Source organism: Lagopus muta, chromosome Z (genome assembly GCF_023343835.1).
Source record: "Lagopus muta isolate bLagMut1 chromosome Z, bLagMut1 primary, whole genome shotgun sequence".
Taxonomy (NCBI): domain Eukaryota; kingdom Metazoa; phylum Chordata; class Aves; order Galliformes; family Phasianidae; genus Lagopus; species Lagopus muta.
The window spans coordinates 71,169,092-71,187,915 of NC_064472.1; the positions used below are offsets into that span (position 1 = coordinate 71,169,092).

Sequence of the window (18,824 nt, forward strand, 5' to 3'; positions counted from 1 at the left end):
ATTCAGAACAGAAAAAAACTGTGGACTATGTAAAATCCTCTTTTCAGGGTGGGCAGAAGTAAAAGAGGAAGAAAGATCTCTTGCACAAAAGCTTGCAAATTTGGTTGGTTTTTTTTTTTCCATCTTTGTTTGTACTTTCTATACTGCTTGCACTTTTGCTTCCAAAGCAAAGGGTAGAGACTCCATTCTTACTTGTTCTTGATCAATAACTTCATGTTCATCTTTTGCATAAAGCATCTAGAAGCCATGTATTTTTCTTTGTCTGTCTTTTGAACTGCATTTTAAATTAGACCAGGGTGGCCTGCAGTTGTGGGTTTGACCTTATAAGTGAGGAGAACTGTAAAAACATGTTTTCCCAATGTCACATTACACTGCCTCACTCAAATGTGAATCTTAATTTGAGCTCACTCCGATGCTCGGCATGAGAGTAATGTGAGACTCAATCTTAAATTCACTTTTTTTTTCCTGCCGTCATGGTGAACATTGCATTTTTAGGTTTACTTCAGCAGTAGAATTAGCTCTTGATAATTAAGAATATGATAGATTTGCTCTGCTTTTCAATTGTCAAAGCAAGATGTAAAATGCTTAATTGCTTAGTTATCTTCTGCCATCATTTCATCTTTGTAAAATGAATGGTAAAGCCTTTATCCTCGGCCATGTGTAATATCCTTTGCTTTGACAATATGGAGTGTCCAGGGATGCTGGGAGAAAAGAACATGTGTTTTCCAGTCTGTCTTTAGTGCTAGTATATTACTTATTTAGTAATGAGAAATCAGCTAACTCTATCAGGACTTCAGAATTTAGTTATTGCAAAAATCGTTAGACCACCTCCTGGCTGAAAAGGGAAACCAACCTTTATTTGAATTTCCTGTTTGAATTAGTAAGATGGTAGAATGCATGAGAGAATGAGTGAATAATTTTGAATTAGAGTCTTTCTTGTTTCTGATGCCTATATGCACGTAACATGTCAAACAGACAGAGGGCAAGAGTCGAGGAACCACTTCATTTTGAATGCGGACGTAATTCAAAATGATTGTAGCTGTTAAATGTTAGGTTATCTTAATCAGATTTAGCTTAATGTAAGTACTTGAGAAGAATAGCATAATGCATGTTTTCAATAAGAAATTCTGTATTCTTTTTTTCAAGAACATTTAAGCTGTAATCTGATTTTTATGCTGCTGTGTATTGATTCTTGGCCTCTGTAGGTCTGCTCTGTTTGAAATTTTTTCTTGCTCATGCTGTTTTAGCTCTTCAGCAAGTCTTTATGTTGAATAGTGACCCCTGCTGGAAAGAGTAAGATGCACAGTGGATGGCATTTTGCCCAATTAAAACTACGTTTTCTGATGTGCTGTAAAGGTGACATCCTCTGACGATTGTCCATATACAACCATTAGATGTGCTAGTTTCTCCAGGCTGTACTTTTTTCCTCTGTACAGTATCCTTTGTCCTGTCTGACTACACAGCTGGTGTGAGGAGGCTGCTGAGCAGATAGACATGCAGTCTGTAGCTCTGTATTAGCCTATCAAAGCCAACTAGTGGATGTGCATAGTGCTGGTGTTATAGGCTGTGTCTTAAAAGTTTGTTGTGGTAGACAAGTAAGTTCATCTGTGCTGCTCTCATTTTTCCTTCTCAACAAAACTGGGAGAACAAAATATTTTGAGTTGAAATAGGTAGGGAGATAACTCACCAATTACTATTGAAGGCAGAACAGATTCAACCTAAGTGACATTAATGTACTGCCTACTGATTAAAGACCAGAGCAGTAAGAACTAAAAGCAAACTAAAAACACATGGCTCAGGTCTGTGGTGGGTCCTTTTTGTAGCAGCTGGGACTGGCTTTGACCTGACATGGGGCAGCTGCTGGGCTCTGCTCAGAGTCCACTTCTGCAGACCCTGTGTTAGCAAAACCTTTAAAGTGTAATGAATAATTGTCAAGAGGTCTTGGTGGAAGTAGATTTACTCATGTCACTGTGCCCCTGGTTGCAGTGCAGGAGTATGGGAAAGTCCAGCCACATACAGTGATGGGGGCACTTACTACTTCATACCATTCTCCTGGGCAGTATATCTCTTTCTAGAACTAGTCTTGAAGCTGTTCTAGGCTGACTTGTACAAGATAAGGTTTTTGTGTCCAAGGCTGTGTGCTGCATGTAATCTTTTGCCTTTGTAATGTTTGATCTTGACTGGGAAGTATCTTTTGCTGTATCTCACACAAACACACAAATATTGTTTGTTCTTACCTCCCAGGATCTTAATGCGTACAAAAAGCAAGGAATGGCATTGCTGTCAAAGATGGGGGAGTCAGTCAAATATGTCACAGGAGGTTACAAATTAAGAAGTCGTCCGCTGGAGTTTGCAGCCATTGGAGAGTATTTAGACACATTCTCTCTAAAACTCGGTACCATTGACAGGATAGCACAACGGATTATCAAGGAGCAGTTGGGTAAGGACTAAAGTGTTCAACTTTGATACGTCTGGCTGGGATCTCTATTTTTTTCTGATTGATAGCATAACTAACATACCTCAATGATTATAACATGTAATAAGCCATACAGAGCATAAATTCTCATACCTCTTGCAGGTTTAAAACAACCTAACAGAGTATCTTGTCTTATCTCAAATCTGAATGTTTTTTAAGTTATTCTTGTTATGTTAACCTATTTTCTTACTGATTGTTATTTCTCAGAGGACTTTTGGGAAGAAGAAAACCTGTAGATTTTAGCTGGAATTGTACCAGTGGAATTCTGAAGACAATAACCTTAATGTGTCTGTCTTGATGAAACAGCTGAGTTTTACATGTATAAGATATGACTTTAGCTACTCTACAGAAGTAAATATTTATGTATACTGAAGTTTTTGGGAAAAGTTAGCTGAGCTGGTGTAATGTGGACCAGTCACCTCCATGCAGCTGTGGAGCTCTGATTATTAAGATGCTATTACAGTACTAGACTGCTATGAGAGTTAATATTTGCTAAGTGTGGACATGGTTTCTTCTTTTTTAGCATAAGTGTTTACAGATACTTTTGCCTAGTTCTTTCTCTGTTTTTACTTTCTTTTCCCTTTTGCCTCTGCAGAATACTTGGTGGAATTACGAGAATATGGACCTATTTATTCAACCTGGGGTGGGCTGGAGGTTGAGCTATCAGAGCCACTGGAAGGGGTGTCTGCATGCATTGGGAACTGCTGCACAGCTCTTGAAGAGCTCAGTGAAGACATGACAGATGACTTCCTGCCAGTGCTTAGGGAATATATACTGTACTCGGAGTCAATGAAGGTAAAGGGAGCCAAGTGACTGAAGACAGTGCTATTTTTTATTCATGGAGTGATGTCAGTGAGCTAATTCTCAGGGTGAGAACGCTTGATGGTAGGGAAAAGAGAGAAGTAAATGATTTGATTAGGTTAATGTTTTTGTAATTAAGTAAAAAAAATAGTAATATTTATTAGCATAAGTACTTGCATGGTAACAGTATCGGCTCTGCTATTGAGCCACCTGACAGAGTGTGTACATGATGCTGAAAATCTGTTCTTTTATTGTACTATCAACTTTCCATAGGAGACATCCTGTAGCTGTCTAGAATCTTCTCTTGAAATTGTTATAAAGTCAAGTAAAATCTTGGCCACTGGCTTGTTGTCTGACACTGCAGAGAATGTCACATGCAGCTTCTATCACTTGTATGCAGCAGTGTTGTATGGTTCCTTTCACATCAAGGCGTCCAGATGACAAATAAGGCTTCCTCTTTCATCTCTGTACGTTAAGTGGAATGTATCTATTAAGCTGTTAAGTTCTGCTTACTAAATAACTGCTTAAAGATGTTGCTTTGTGACAATTTATCTTGATGTCTTGAAGAACTTGGTATCTTAAGCATTGATGTGTAAGTAGTAAGTTTTAAAATCTACTTCACTGTGGTATTTTTTCTCTTCAAGTGTGCAGTGATTGTAAATCTTATTGCATGGCAGATTTACTGAAACAGAGAACTCTGATTTTGGCTGCTAGAGCTTCTCACCACGCATCCATGGAACAGTGTGCATTACTAACACCCCTTAAAGAAATTTACTTGTTAATGCTCTATGAGGACTATTTGGAGGAGCCATTATGAGAGCATGATATACCCTCCTTTAGAAATATATAACAGCTTGCTCGAAACCTAGTCTGAGCAGGGTTGTTCTCCCTCTTAGTCTTTCTGTACCCCTGAAACTGAGAACTGGAAATAGTTGTTAGCAGATTTCTCTTCTTGGTTTCAAATGGCTGATTGCAAGTCTGTCTTGCCTGGCTTAAGCAAAGAATTCTTGCACAAGGCTTTGCACTCGTTTTCTGAAGCTACCATTTGTTTTCATACTCATGTTATAACCATGGTTAGATCCAGTGTAGGCTAGATGCATTTCCTTTGCAGTACCAGAATGCTTGGAGATGAAGCTAGAATCAGGGATGTTCAGGTTCTTTCTGCCGGAGGGAGCATGTGTATGTGTATTTAAACAAGACATGAAGTTAGCAGAAAGAAACCTCTTACCCCAGGGCGTCTACCTTTTCATGAATACAGATTCCATGGCATCTGAGGTATCAGACTGACTTATAGGTGGTGTTTTGCACGAATGTAGAGAGTGGGAAGGCTTTACTTTAGGTTTAGGAGCGCTCAGACGATGACCAAGATACTGAATGCATTCTCCAAGGTAACAGTCTAGCTGCAATTATTTTTTTTTGTTTGTCTTTTTGCTGCAAGTCTTTAATGCTGCTCTTTGTGGTAAGTGTTCTCTAGCTTCCTGAAGTACCTCTTCAGTTGATGATACCCTTGCCTTGTATCTTAATTTCTATGCTGTTGATTTGACTTTCAGGTTTCCTGAGGGATTTTCTCCTGTCAGTTTTTCTCAAAGTGGCTGAACTTGCTCATTGTGCTGGTGCTTTGGAAGTAGTTGAATCTAGAAGCTGTATTTGCAGAATAGGAATTCAGTAAGGATTATGTTGCTTAGTGTCAAGCTTGGTCACTTCACTACTTTTATCACATCTGAAAATCAAGAATAAAAACTGTTATTAGGTAAGGCAGACTGCTCTTTGTTTCCATCTCTCCCAGATACCAAAATTTAAATCTTCCAGGCAATACTAAGCATGGTTTTCTAAAAGGTAAATCTCTTAGTGTTGACGTGGTAGTCAGCTACAGCACTGTGTTACCAGACTTAATGAAACTGAATAGGTAACTGAAAACGAGGTTTCTTGTGGAGTGCAAGAAGCTTCCTCTTGAAAGAACTTTCTTCTTCATGCGCAGTGCTATTCATCGCCTGCACTGAAGCCTGCTCTGAAATGTCTGTTGGACAGCTTTTGGACAAGATACTTGAGGGAAAGTAAGTCTTTGGGTTCTAGGAATTCGGTGCAGCCTTGACAACTTTTTTCACTGCAAGTTGCGCCCTAGCTATGTAGCTTAGAAACCTGGTTTGTGGAGCTGTCTCAAGCTGGGTGAATGCCTTTCAGTGAAGTAACTGCCAGGCTCACTTCAACTTTTCTTTAGCAATGAGTGCTTCCTTTTTCTTCTTGAGGAGCACTGTTTTTACCTCATGGGGCCAGCCTGAGGGAAATACACCTACAGAGGCAAAGACCAGAAAGCCTGGTTGGAATAACCGTGAGCTTGTTCCATGGAAGCCACATACCTTGTCTCTGTATTTGTTTGAAAGATTTGCAGAAGTGGATAGAGGCTGGGACTGTGGGCTTGAATTTAAAATGTGTGGTGGAGGGTAGGAGTGACCTTGACTAAAATACAGTCCACACTTAAGATGGCCAGATAGTGTCTGGAATTCTGGCACAGATGTGTTAACGTTTTTCTGTAGTATGCTGGTGTTCAGTGGAGGTATGTGCACAGGACAAAGTCAGTTCCAAATAATTTAGTGCTGATTCTAAAATCATGTATGAACTCTGTATGCTTAGTGGGGCCTGAAAGGCCTATCAGGTGATGTAGTTCCCAGCTTTGTGCTTGGATGTTACTAGTACATTTTTAAAGCAAGCAGCATATGAACAGTCTCTTCAAAGGCATGCAGTAAATGGTGAGTTCTAGTTGTAATAAGAAGGTATATGCAGTGCAAGTGGTATAGCATCACAACCTGAGAAAAGAGGCTGGTGGCAAACTTCTGAAGCTCTTTCAAACATATAGGTCAATGGGGAATGTTTCAACCAAATACAAATTGAAGAAGGACCTACATCACTGAAAGCAGGCTAAGTGTTATTTGTTGTACAGCAACCAGTAGTTTTGTTCTTTATACAGCTGAAGTGGGGTGTGTGACTTCTTGTGTGGCCTTTGTTCTGTTTTTGGTATTTCCATCTCACTGAGGCCCTAATAATCAAGTGTTGCATAGGTAGTGGTAAATCTGGGGTTACTTAGTACAGAGCTCTTCTGAGAAGCTGCTCCAGTATAATGCATTATTTGGCAGCTGTGAAGAGATTGCCTGGGGCTGCCTGAGTAAATACATCCTCTCACATATGGAACAAATAAAAGGGAAGGCAGTATTTTTCTCTTTGCTTTCAGGTCAACCATTAATGGATGGTTAAAGCTGTATTCAGAAGCGTGTTGCTAATGGTCCGTAGTGGGCACTTAAGGAGGAATAAAATACTTGCCCTTTGAATCTTCTCTGTTGGTACCTGTTAATCATTGGCTAATGCACATTCAGACGCTGTGAGTTGTACTAGCTCCATGTTCATGGGGGCTGAATGCATTTGCTTGAAGTGGTTATTTTTCTGAGAAAATAATCTCAGTTGATTCAGGCTTGCAGGACGCTATGAAGCGGTCAGGTTTTTGTTGCACTGATAACCTCAAGGACTTGAGTACTGTTTCACACAAGTGCTTAGATTGTTAAATGCATGGGTATGTCATGATTTTTCCAAGCAAGCATGACTGATAAAACAGCATGTGTGCTGTCCTGTTCCTTTTTTGTTCATTTATTTATTTATTTTTACCTAAGCCAGAAGTAAATTTGTGAATGGAGAGTCTTTTCAGATGTCATGGGCTGAGGCTTAAAAGAGTAATGATTGCAACATCTCTTGCCTCTAGCTGCAGTAGTTACTCCTTCACACAGAATGGAGTTCTTCAGAATAACTGCAGTGGTGTCCTTAGGTAGGAGGAGGGAGAAGGTGATGATCAGTAGGTATAAGGCACGTACATTTTGGCCAGATTTATACATTACAACTTTTCAGTAGTCTATACTCTTAATAAGACTAATTTCTATTTGTTGTTTTTATACTGTAAGCCTATAACACGACTGTAGCAAATAAGCCTATAACACAACTGTAGCAAAGAACTTGGCTTGTAGATATAGTAACACAGAAGAGTAGACTTTTGTTCTCAGTTCTGGGAAGCCTGTCTGTAAAATGTTTACAACGCAAAAGTCACATGGGTAGGTTCAGTTCTTTCACATAAAACGTGCTTTTTGTAAGGTTAATTCTTTTATTATTAAAAACAGCAAAACAAAATACCCAAACTGCATCTTTGTATGAAAGTTGAGGTTTTTATCTGACTCTCTAATTGCTGGGAAAAAAAACCTCTTTATTTTTAAAAGCTACTTTCTAAATATTGTAAAACAGGACAACATACAAAAAGGCAAACTTAGGACTGAATTATCACTTCAGCTGTAACACTGCAGTTTCTTACAGATGGGAAGGGGAATAAGCAAGAACATGCTTCTCACAATTGTCTTTTCTCTTGCCCATAGAATGTATTGAAGAAGAGAGACCAAGTTCAAGCAGAGTATGAAGCAAAACTGGAAGCAGTAGCCTTGAAAAAAGAAGACCGTCCAAAGGTTAGCACTTGAAATTACTCTGCAGAATCAACCTGCACTTCCACTGCTTTCTGATAACAGTAAAAAAATAGAGCTTGCTTTTTCTGGGTCTGGCTTTCTCTCTGCAGTATAAACACTTTGGAGCAGAGCAAGAGTTTGGTGGTAAGCTGGTGCAAAATGAAGACCTAGGTACAAACACATTTAACCTTGTCTAGCAACATCTGTTATTACTGATTTCCCACCATTTAGAGAAGGGTGGCTCTGACCTGTGTTGGAGCATCTAGTTGGACTATTCAGTAGCTATGGCTTTAAATTATGGTAACTAAGCAGCTTCTGGTAATTTTGGTCAATGGTTGCTGAATCAAGGTCCTAGACACTGGCATCACTGATGCCAATTACATCATATGACACCTGTTTTGCTCCTTCCACTAGGGAGATCTTCCCTTGTGATGCTGAACTTAGGCAGCAGGGGTCACCGGGTGACAGGTTTTGGGTGGGCTTCATGAACTTGGCACTGGTGAGGCCCCATCTCATGTGCTGTGTTCAGCTTTGGGCACCTCAGTACAGAAATGACATTGAGATGCTGGTGCAGATCCAAAGAAGGGCAGCAAGGCTGGATGAAGGGCTTGGAGGATATGGCCTATGACAAGAGACTGAAGGAACTGGGGTTGTTTAGTCTGGGGAAAAGGAGGCTGAGGAGAGATCTTACTGCTCTCTTCCAATATCTGAACGGTGCTTACAGCGAGAGCAGGATTGGTCTCTTCTTGCTGGTGACAGGTGGCAGGATGAGGGCAGATGGCATCAAGGGTAGTAAGTTTAGGTTGGATATCAGGAGAAACTTCTTGACAGAAAGGGTTGTTGAAGTACTGCAGTAGGCTCCCCATGGAGGTGGTTGAGTCACCATCCCTGCATGTGTTTAAAAACACATGTGCATTCGGATGTGGTGCTCAGGGACATGATTTAGCAGAGGGTTGTTGGAGTTAGGGTAGTGTGGTTAGGTAGTGTTGGACTCCGTGATCCTTAAGGTCTTTTCCAACCTGAGTGATTCTGTGATTTTAAACTTGTGTGCTTATGCTGCCACCTGCTTTCTGCATGAAGAGTAGTGCAGGAGGTGTATGTTAATCAGTGTTACTTTGACCAGCAATGAAAACAGGTTTTGTCCCCTCTTTTGCCTGGGTTTTTTGGCTCTCCTCCACCTTTCTGTTAAAAACTGAGGAACGAATTCTAATATTACAGGTACTGTATAATAATGTTAAAGGAGGCTCAATTCTTTAATCTGATTTTGAAACTGAAGGGTACAGATTGTGGAAAAGCAACCCTTTTTTCCAATCCTCAACCTGTGTCTGTCATAGACTCTGGCAAAAGTGATAGCAGGATGGCTTGGGTACCTTGCGCTCTTCTATTCTGGTCTTCTATCAGCCCCACTGCTGATTCGTGTGTGTATTACTGTTACTTCCAAAGTGTAGTTTTGTATGTGTAGGTATTCTAACCTGTTGTGTGGATGGCACTAAATCTGGCACATCCAGTAAGCCATTTGAGGATACGAGGTACTGATTTCTGTCACGATCCTGATATAGCAGAGCTGCTGAATTTTGCTAATCTCTCACCTACTAAAAGGTTTTTGAAGCTCATATCTTGCTAGGATTATTGTGCAAGGTGAAACATTTAAATAGCAGTCTTCAAGAATTTTTTGAATTCTTACATTTCCTGTCCAAAGTATCATAATCATATATTTTGGTAACTCCTTGTACCTTTTTTCTTAATGTAAGATCTTTACAGCATATAAAAGGGGAAGGTGGAAAAAAAGAAAGGTACAATTCCTTGCGTGCTCATAAAATACTAGCACACAACTTCTAGATTCTTTCCAGCCTGAGTGGAATGTCCTTATCTATAAGAACTGATAAGTTAGAGCAGTTGGTAGCAATACATCTTACATTTAGTGAGTTATGCTGGCTGTAACTTCCTACAAACTATTAGCAGACAGAATACTAACGAGCTAGCTTATACAGTGGATATCATAATGGCATTTATGTTCCTTTCAGTATATTTGACTGATTGGCAGAAGTTATCTTAAAACAAATGAACTAAACCAAAACAAACAAACAAAAAAACACAAAACAAACCCAAACAAAGCTATGTTTTTGTCATGCTTGTTAACTTCTTCCAGAGGAGGGCGTTCTGGGACTCACAGTATGCATAATCAGACTGTCTTCACAGAACTCCACTGATGTCATTATGTGGTTCTCAAATCAGCTTAAAACTCCATGGACTGTAAATACAAAAGGCTTTTAGGGCTGCTATGAATGACTGTCAGGAAATATTGCTCAGAATGATCAAGTTTCCAGCAAAAGCACTGTGTAACTTCTTCTGTGTGTGTGGTGTTTAACATTAGAGGAGCAGTGCTGAGTCTTCAGCTTTTCTGTTGGTAAGCAGAGTACAGTGGAGAAGTGCTGCTTGCTTTGGCATGTTTTTCTGAGTAATTCAACTCAGGTAGTGAAGCACAGACACTTCCTTTTGGGAAGATGAAATCCACTTCTAATAACCTAGCTCTGTCTGTCTCAAGGAATTGTAGTGTGGGAACAGTGAATATGGCAGCACCAACTTTGAAGTCAAAAGTGATTGTGTGTGTTTGAAGGGTGATTGTGGTGAAATTTGTAACAGTGTGTATTTCCAAAGAGCAGGAAAAGTAAAAATACCATATACGTACATTTACACTCTTGAATAAGAACAGTGTGTATGTGGATGCTTCAGGAAGCCTGTGGAAACCTAATTGGAGTTCATCGCTATAGTTTCTCAATGGGAGCATACATAATCCATTTTCTGATCACTGGATTGTTATTGTAGCTCTCTGTACATACAGTCCTTTCAACCTGGTGGAGAACTGTCTATGGGAAAGAATGCTTTCTTTTAGATCTTCATTGTGGTTTTGGATCCCGGCAGAAGCAAGAAGCTAGTGAGCATTTAGAAACTGAATTGATTTGGGTACTGTTATATGGTTTTGCTTCCAGAATGAATGACTCTTTCTCTTGACAGCTATGCCTTTCCTATTAAAGTAACAGCATTATTGAAAATGATGAGAGACATGCTTACTTCAGGAGGAGCATCCCCTAAACCTTCCAGCCAGCTATCTTGCAAGGTCTTGTCTGAAGCCTGTGAGATCTTTGTTGTGAGTTTTAGCAGACTGGATTCAGTGCCAGAAGCATAGTGATCAGAGAAAGTGGAAGAACTACGTAGCTACTGGCCATGTAGTTGCTTGTAATATAAATCCAGTTGTGTGAATGGTTACTCAAAGCTCGTGAGCATCAAAGAGGTGCTCCCTTGTGTCTCACAGAGCTATACTGGAGCCCAGATGTAGGGCTTTCTCTGACTGCTAGCCTATGGAGTACTTCACTGAGTGTCCCTAACTGCATTGTGGAGAACAAGGATCATATGTTTCTGCTTAGATACGTGCCTTGCCAACTGCAAAGTAGTTGTAAAGTACCCACAAAGAACAGAAATAAAATAAAAGGAATTTCCTGAAGACTTGTGCAGATATTCTTGTTTCTGCCCTTTGTGCAATTCACAGCTCCCAGAGAGGAAATCCACTTATCACATTGGTGCCAGTGCTCAGGAGTTTCCTCGTCTGATGTCTTGGGCTGATTGTGCATATATTACTGTTTGTGTAGACCACAAATCACAGGGAGAAGGAAGAGAATGATGTTCATGTCTTTTCTGCTTGAGGCACTATTTGTGAATTGTTCCTGTAGTTGTCTGATAGTATATAGCATTTTGATCTAAATCATAAACAAAAAATGCCAGATTCTTTGTCCTAGCTTGCTTCTTGAGTTGATGAGTAGTGTTGTAATCTTTTTCAGTCTCCTTGTAGACCTGCAATGGACTATCCTTCAGCATTTCTCACATTGCTTATGCATGACGACATGTCCATTGTTGGGCCAAATGAACTTACTTGGCCCACAAGTTATTGCCTTTAATTTCTTTTGTCTTATGATCAACACTTTGTGTTTACTTTTTTTTTTAGGTAGCCTGTAAGGTTAAAGCTAGAGGACTAGAAATTTTTTTCTGCAGACAGAGCTGATCACTACTGTTTATTGTGGTCAAAATATAACCCCAAAACATGTCATTTGGTCCTTTGGGCAAACCTAGATGTTTGTTATTTCATTGGTGGAAATTAGGAAATGTCTGGTGCAGCTGTAAATAGGATGAAGGAGAGAAAGCTTGCTGTGGAGCGGTGGTCAGTCTGATCAGTTTGAGAGCTAGGAACTGAGCCTAGGCACTCAGCACATATGCATATTTCCTCTTCATGCTTCTAGGATGCTCTTCCACTTTATGCCACGTATGGAGATGATAGCATGCCCATCACCTGAAATAGAAAAGAACAAACTAGAAAGTCCTGTCTCCTCCCTGAAATATTAATGGGTCTTCTTCCTGCAGCCATAGCTGAGTTCATTCAGGGTCACTACCTTTCCTCTATAGCTTTGGCTTAGTGGGATTCAAGCTTCTCTACTGTCTAGCACGCTGAACAACAGTATCAATCTTGATTTTATTTTTTTTTTTAATTATTTTTATTTTTTTTCTGCAGGTACCCACAGATGTTGAGAAATGCCAAGACCGAGTAGAATGTTTTAATGCTGATCTGAAAGCAGATATGGAGAGATGGCAGAACAACAAGCGGCAAGACTTTAGGCAGCTACTGATGGGAATGGCAGATAAAAACATCCAGTACTACGAGAAGGTATGTGACATTGTTGTAGCACTGGCAGGAGTGAAGGTAGTCATTTGTCCTCCAAGATGGTGGTTATTCTTCAGGAAATGCTTATGCCATTTTACAGTAAAGAACTTGAACATCTTAATTCTTCAGTGCTATGGAAGCTGCTCTTTGTCAGCAGCTTAGTGTAGCCTGCTGAGTTGTTGGCCGTGCTCAAGTGATCCACATGAGACTAGTTGTCACTTGCAAGACATTCTTTTAACTTCATCTTCGGATGCTTGTCTATCTTGGATTCTTGAATTGAACAAATTGCTGAGCTGAAGTAGTAGTTTTCTTTCTACTTGCTAGTGGTGAAGGAAAAGTCCAAAAACATGTGTTGTGTATGCCCCATCCCTGAAGGCCTTCAGGGCCACATTGGATGGAGCCCTGAGCAGCCTGATCTGGTGGAGGATAATCCCTGCCCACAGTATAGGTATTGAACCTAAATGAATTTTAAGGTACCCTTTCAACTTAAGCCGTTCTTTGAAGTAACCAGTTACTCACATGCAGTGTGGGGAAGTCCCTGAGGTGTAGTGAGGTACACTGTGTGTCTGTACTATGTAGCTTTTTCAAATAGCATTGAGAGCATGCTGCTATAATAGTGGCCACTGTGTCCAGACTAGTCCTCTCCCACAGTCACATCACGAACATGACAAGAAGGAGTTTGACTGCCTAGCTGCAGGCTGTGTCCTTCAGTTCAGAAGAATCTAGCTGATACTTGAAAATCGTAGGTATTCTGATGCATTCTTAATAGCTTGTCCCAGCAGATGATTTTGGAAAGCTTTAATTTGATTTCTTTGTTTGAAAAAAAAAAAAGCTATTCTTCCTGAATGCTGTCTTACATTATTAAGGAAGACCAACAAGTGTAAAGAACCCTGCTAGCCTTTCTGAACTTCCATTCTGTCAGACTGGGAGGGTGGTTCAAGAATTACAAGAGCTGATATGCAATTCATTTTTTAATGAATTTCTTTCTTTCTTCAGTGCCTTACAGCATGGGAGTCAATTATACCACTATTGCAAGACAAGCCAGAGACCAAATAAGAAGTACTTTCATGGACAGTCTGGCACTTCTGTGCTCAGTACCACTAGACATACTGGAACTCCATGAAGGTCTCTTTTTTTTTTTGTCAACTGAGAGAGATGCCGGCTGTGCCCAGGCTGGAACAGACCCTCTGAAGACTATTTGACTTTTTCCTCATTTTCTGTTTAAACTGGGGTGTGTTTCATCTTTTTGAGTTATCTTGAATGGTTCCTTCTCTATCCTATGGAGTGACATGGGGCTTATAGTGAAAGTGCATGGGGATCTTGATAAAACTTACCTCTTTAGCCTGGAAGGAACTGATGAGTAGAACACTAAAAAGATGAAAATAAAACTCTACTGCAAGGTGCCAAAATGACATCTTTATTACTGTTCTGTTTTGTTTGCTAAAAATATAATTATTTCCTAACCAACCCCTCTTTTTTTTTTTTTTTTTTTTTTGATGGAGAGGGGAAGACTGGAAGTGAATATCTCCTGTTTTGCTACCACCTGTATGCTCCCACTGGCTAAAATGCCTTCTGGAGAGTTTCCTGTGTGGGAGTTGGGCTGGTCCTAGGCAGAGCATACTGACACTACCTACACATAGCCTGTGATACAAGCATGAACTGTGTTTTTTTCGTGAGTGTAGCATGCTGTTGGTTCATACTAAATATCTTTGTTTACCTTGGTGATTATGAAGTAATGTCAGTTGGCTGAAGTGTACTTGTGACCGAGTTGGGGATCAAAATCATCCCAGGTGTCCACGGGGAAGGTTGGAAGCAAGTGTGAGTTTTCAGTGTATTTTTTCTAAAACTTGCTCTGAAATATGTATGGCAGAATTCTCCTGATCCATGCCTTGTTTTCTGTTCGGGTTTTTTTTCCTCATCTGGAGCCTTTTCATTAATAATCAGTTAAGGTGCCTGCTGTGGTAATGGTAGAACTCTCTCCCTATTTTTGTTTGTTTTGCAGCTGCAACTAAAAAGCCAAAAAGTGTGAAATGCTTGACCATACCAAGCATCATTGTGTATGTGTGAAACTTGCCTTAAACAAGTCAGTGGGGCTTAATAGGTACACATAGTGTCCATGCCTATCTCTGCTGAACGCTGTGGCAAGTGTTTTAAGACCTATTCTGGTACAAATCTATTTTTTAGTAGTTTCTTTTGGCCTTTAGCAATGTAGCTGCTTCTGCAAATCCCTTTTCTTTTCTCCTGCAGTCCAGCCTCAATTAAATGCCTGTTTGGTGTTGATAGCCTGAGTAAAAGGGGTGCTGCCATGATGAGAATCAGAGTCACGGTTTAACAGCATGTGGATAAACCCTCTTTATCCATTCAAAGTGAGGAGTCTTGGGATTAATATCAGTGAAATTCTGGGATTTGGGGAAAAAAAAAACATTTACTTACTGCTAAGCTTGAGTGATCACTTGGTCTCTGGCAACATTCTCGCAAAGAATCTGAAGGATAACTGGGTTGATGAAACTTCAGATTGGTACCTGACAGGAGAACACAGATTTGGACTCCTAAGCACCAAGTATATCTGACCCCCACCCCTGCAGTGGCTACTGTGGCCTGCATAGCAACAGTCAAGATAGTAGCTGTCAGGCTAATGAGATTATACTCTCCAGATGCAAAAGTCAATTTTTTAAGACACGTTAAGTGGTTTAAATGGGTTTTCCTTTTTTGACTTAACCTCCATTGGCAGTTCTGTGGTATTAAACAAGCTGCTTTCTGGTTTAAGTTCACAGTTTATCAACATACACTTAGGTGGATTAACATCTTGAGGTTGTTGTTGGGTTTGGAACAACTAACAATGTTTGCTGTTTGAAGGGAGTACTTGAAGAGATAAGTCTGGTGTCTTCCTTTGTCTTTCCCCTCCAAAATAAGCCTCTAAGTGCATAAACTTTGTACAGTTTGACCTTCGGGGTTGCAGTCAATTCTTGTCTTCTCTATTTCCCACAAACAGATTATCATGCTTTTTTGAGCTGGTGCCTGTGTGGTAAATGAAGATTTTTAGTTCACTATGAAACATCACTGGAAGTCAAGCAAAGCAACATTAGAAATAGTATTTAGATGTTCTTTCTTTCACCTCATCAGGAATGTGCAGGATGAGTGGAAAGGATGCTGTTTTGCTGCGTTAAGTTCTGTCTGATACCTTACAACACTGGCATTCTGTTCCCATTCAGTGTTGTGCCAAACTGAGGTGGGGCTCAGTTCTGGGGTGTTCAGTGGTGGACATCACAGCCATTCATAAGTGCAAGAGACAGTGGGGAGTTCCAAGTCAAGTCTGAGTAACTTACTGCTGGAGTGGTTCAAGATCAGCTTAAACTTTTCTAAGCTTGATGCCACTGCTTGGTTTCTAAACAACTGCATAGTCAAAGCATATTTTTGTTTCAGATAAATCCAATTCTGATTGAGCTGTTAAAAGGTGGGTGTACCTTTCCTACACAGAATGTGTGGCTCTGTAGCACCTACAGGCTAATTTGGAGGAAAGGCTGTAACTTCAGGTTGTGATCCCGGATTTCTGTGGTACCAGGATTTTTTTATTATCTAGAAAATGAAAACCTCTGACCCTGCAGGGGAAGTGAAACTTAACATTCATAAGAAACCCCTTCTGCAAGAGTTGCTGCAGTGTAAGAAGGGTGTGTAGTGGTGGACCTGCTGACTCCCATGGACTACTACAGAGGCTCTATGAAAGAAAGAGCTGATACTGTAAACCACTGGGTAGCTGTGTGATGTTTGGGGAAGCAGTGCAAGCAGGGAGAACAAAATAGCAGGAGACTTCTTAAAGATGTAGTTTACTTATTTCACTACTGTTAGTGAGAGGTTGAGATCTGAGCTGTTAGTAAAATTGGCATGGCCTGTAGTCCTTTATATGATGGATATCTCTTTCTTAGGAGGACCCAAACCCTGATAGTGAAAAAAGTGAGATGCTGGGAAAGGGAAACTGGAGGAAGGCAGGAGCTTAGTCTTTGAGTAACTTCCTGAGTGTTCAGTCACTTATGGTCACCTTCTGTGCTTGCACTGAAATAGTGTCAAAAGTGGCTGCACCTTTCCAGTGAGCCCACATAATTTGGGTCATTCTCAACAGCTCTTAGGTCAGCCTAGCTTCCTTCATCATCTGCAACCAGACCAAGACCTGTCTCAGAGGATGTAAAATTCACTGCTGTCCTGGTTACTCCTACAGAACCTCTAGAATGTTTGTTCCTTCTCTCAACTGGCACCAGCACAATAAAGCAAGCACTGAGATATTGTTTTTTGTACTCAGTAAGGAGCCATGCATTGTTCATACATGTTTTTATCAGGTACTGACTCTTGCAATAAACAATTGTTGAAACATCTCGTGGCTTTTTCAGGTATCCATTGAAAAACAAAATGTTGATAAGTGTTAGCTGTTCAGTCATAAATGTTATCAAAGAATAAACTGTGGATTCTTCAGAGTGTCTGCTTGGATTTTTGTTGCACTTGTGCTAAGACTGTAGTGGTCTAAGTCATAGGAAGAAACTTCAGAGAATCATAGAATGGTTGGGTTGAAAAGGATTTAGAAGTCCACAGAGTTCCGGATGCCTGCTGTACAGAGGCAGGTTGCCCCACCAGGTCAGGCTGCCAAGGGCCCCATCGAGCCTGGCCTTGAGTGCCTCTAGAGGTGGAGCAGCACCTCCAGGGATGGGGCACGCACAGGCTCTCAGGGCAGCCTGTTCCAGTGCCTCACCACCCTCTGAGTAATTTCCTCTGCATGCCAAGTCTAAGTCACCCCTCTATTAGTTTAAGACCTTAGTCCCTCATCACTGTTAGACCATGTAAAAAGTCATTCTCCCTCATCTTCGTAAGCACCTGTCAGGTATTGGAATGCCACAATGAAGTCTCTTCAGAGCCTTCTCTTCTCCAGGTTGAATAAGCCCAGCTCGCTCAGCCTTTCCTCATAGCAGAGATGCTCCAGCCCTCTAGTCATCTTTGTGGCCCTTCTCTGGACCCCTTCCAGCAGCTGCAAACTTGCCTTGTGCTTGGGTCCCTAGTGTTGGGTGCAGTCCTCCCATCTATTGATGCAGCCCAGGATACTGTTGGCTTGTATACAGTTTTTCAACCAGGGCTGCTCTGAGTTTCTGCTGAAGCTTTTCTAAACTCCTGGAGGGTTTCTGTCTTATGTGAATGCTCTGGTGGACGATGAGTTGGGAATTGCTTCTGAAGCCTTCATACACACAGTTGCATGAAAATAAAAGAGGAAAATAAAGGTTCTTGTTCTGCTTTCCTTTGTGCACGTCTGTCTGTTGCTCCTTAAAATGTGCAGACTCTGGCCAGCAGAGGAAGGTAAGCTAGCTCTGGCCTGGTTCCCCTCCTCTTCAAAGTGTCAGTGATGATGACAAGGACTGCAGTACTTCCAACCTGTGTGTAAGTCCATGCACTGAAAACCATTCACTTTGCATCCTAGGGTCACTGCCATACCACCAAAAAAAACCACAATGGAAGCAATGAGAAGATTAATCTGTGTGAATTTGATCGTGCGAAACACAGAGCAGTGCTCTTGTCTTGTGTTCAACCAACTCTGACAGCTCTTGTTCAGACTCACAGGTTATGAAATGTTGTCTTGACTTACGGTGATGGCATGTTCCTATTCTTTCTCATGTATCTCTGTATAGGTATACGTAGGTTGCTCTGAAAGTGATACCTCCTATTCTATGGAAACGACAACAAATACAAAGAGAACAATAACGCTGTTTGATAGGACAAATTCTCAGCTACAGAATGTTATTTTTCGACACAGTCACCATCACCAGCTGTGCATTTTCATCAGTGGTGAACAAAAGCCTGCGTGCTGTGCTCATAAAAATCTATACCAGCAGATATGATGTGCTATCACTACTGCTGAAACACACCCAGCACCCACTGCCTAATTGTGCTCACGTCCACTGTTTGTCCTAAATCAACATTCAGTGAGCAGTGATGAACGTCGGTGAGTACAGTTATTTCCTCACAGAGGAATGCAGATCACACCTCAGCTTTATCCACACGTCCACGTCAGACACTATTTTGTCAGAGTGGCCCTGTTGCCATCTGTAACATGGCAACAAAATGCAATGGGATGCTGGTGGGAAGGTTCAAATTCAACTGCATACCACCAATATCTGCCTCTGACATTATCTGCCATCATCATAAAATAGGAGGCATTACTTTCAGAGCAGCTCTTGTATTTTGTTCATTGTTTACTATGGAACTAGTGTTGATGGAGAGAAACACTTTGAGGTAAAGTTGTTTGTAGTTCCCTATCAGTGTGTACATTTTTTAAATACACTGTTTGTTTACCTCAGTGTGATGGAATGAA

At 40.8% G+C, this 18,824-nt stretch overlaps 1 protein-coding gene across 1 annotated transcript in view; it reads left to right on the top strand.

Annotated features, from left to right (window-relative positions):
- Window positions 1-16,945, top strand: part of SNX30 (sorting nexin family member 30) — a 50,726-nt gene extending 33,781 nt beyond the window's left edge. The window contains exons 5-9 of the mRNA XM_048932464.1: window positions 2,245-2,440; window positions 3,072-3,271; window positions 7,684-7,770; window positions 12,329-12,481; window positions 13,475-16,945. Of these exons, the coding sequence (XP_048788421.1) occupies window positions 2,245-2,440; window positions 3,072-3,271; window positions 7,684-7,770; window positions 12,329-12,481; window positions 13,475-13,534 (696 nt within the window). The 3' untranslated portion in view covers window positions 13,535-16,945. The remainder of the gene's footprint in view (window positions 1-2,244; window positions 2,441-3,071; window positions 3,272-7,683; window positions 7,771-12,328; window positions 12,482-13,474) is intronic.
- Window positions 16,946-18,824: the final 1,879 nt, after the last annotated feature.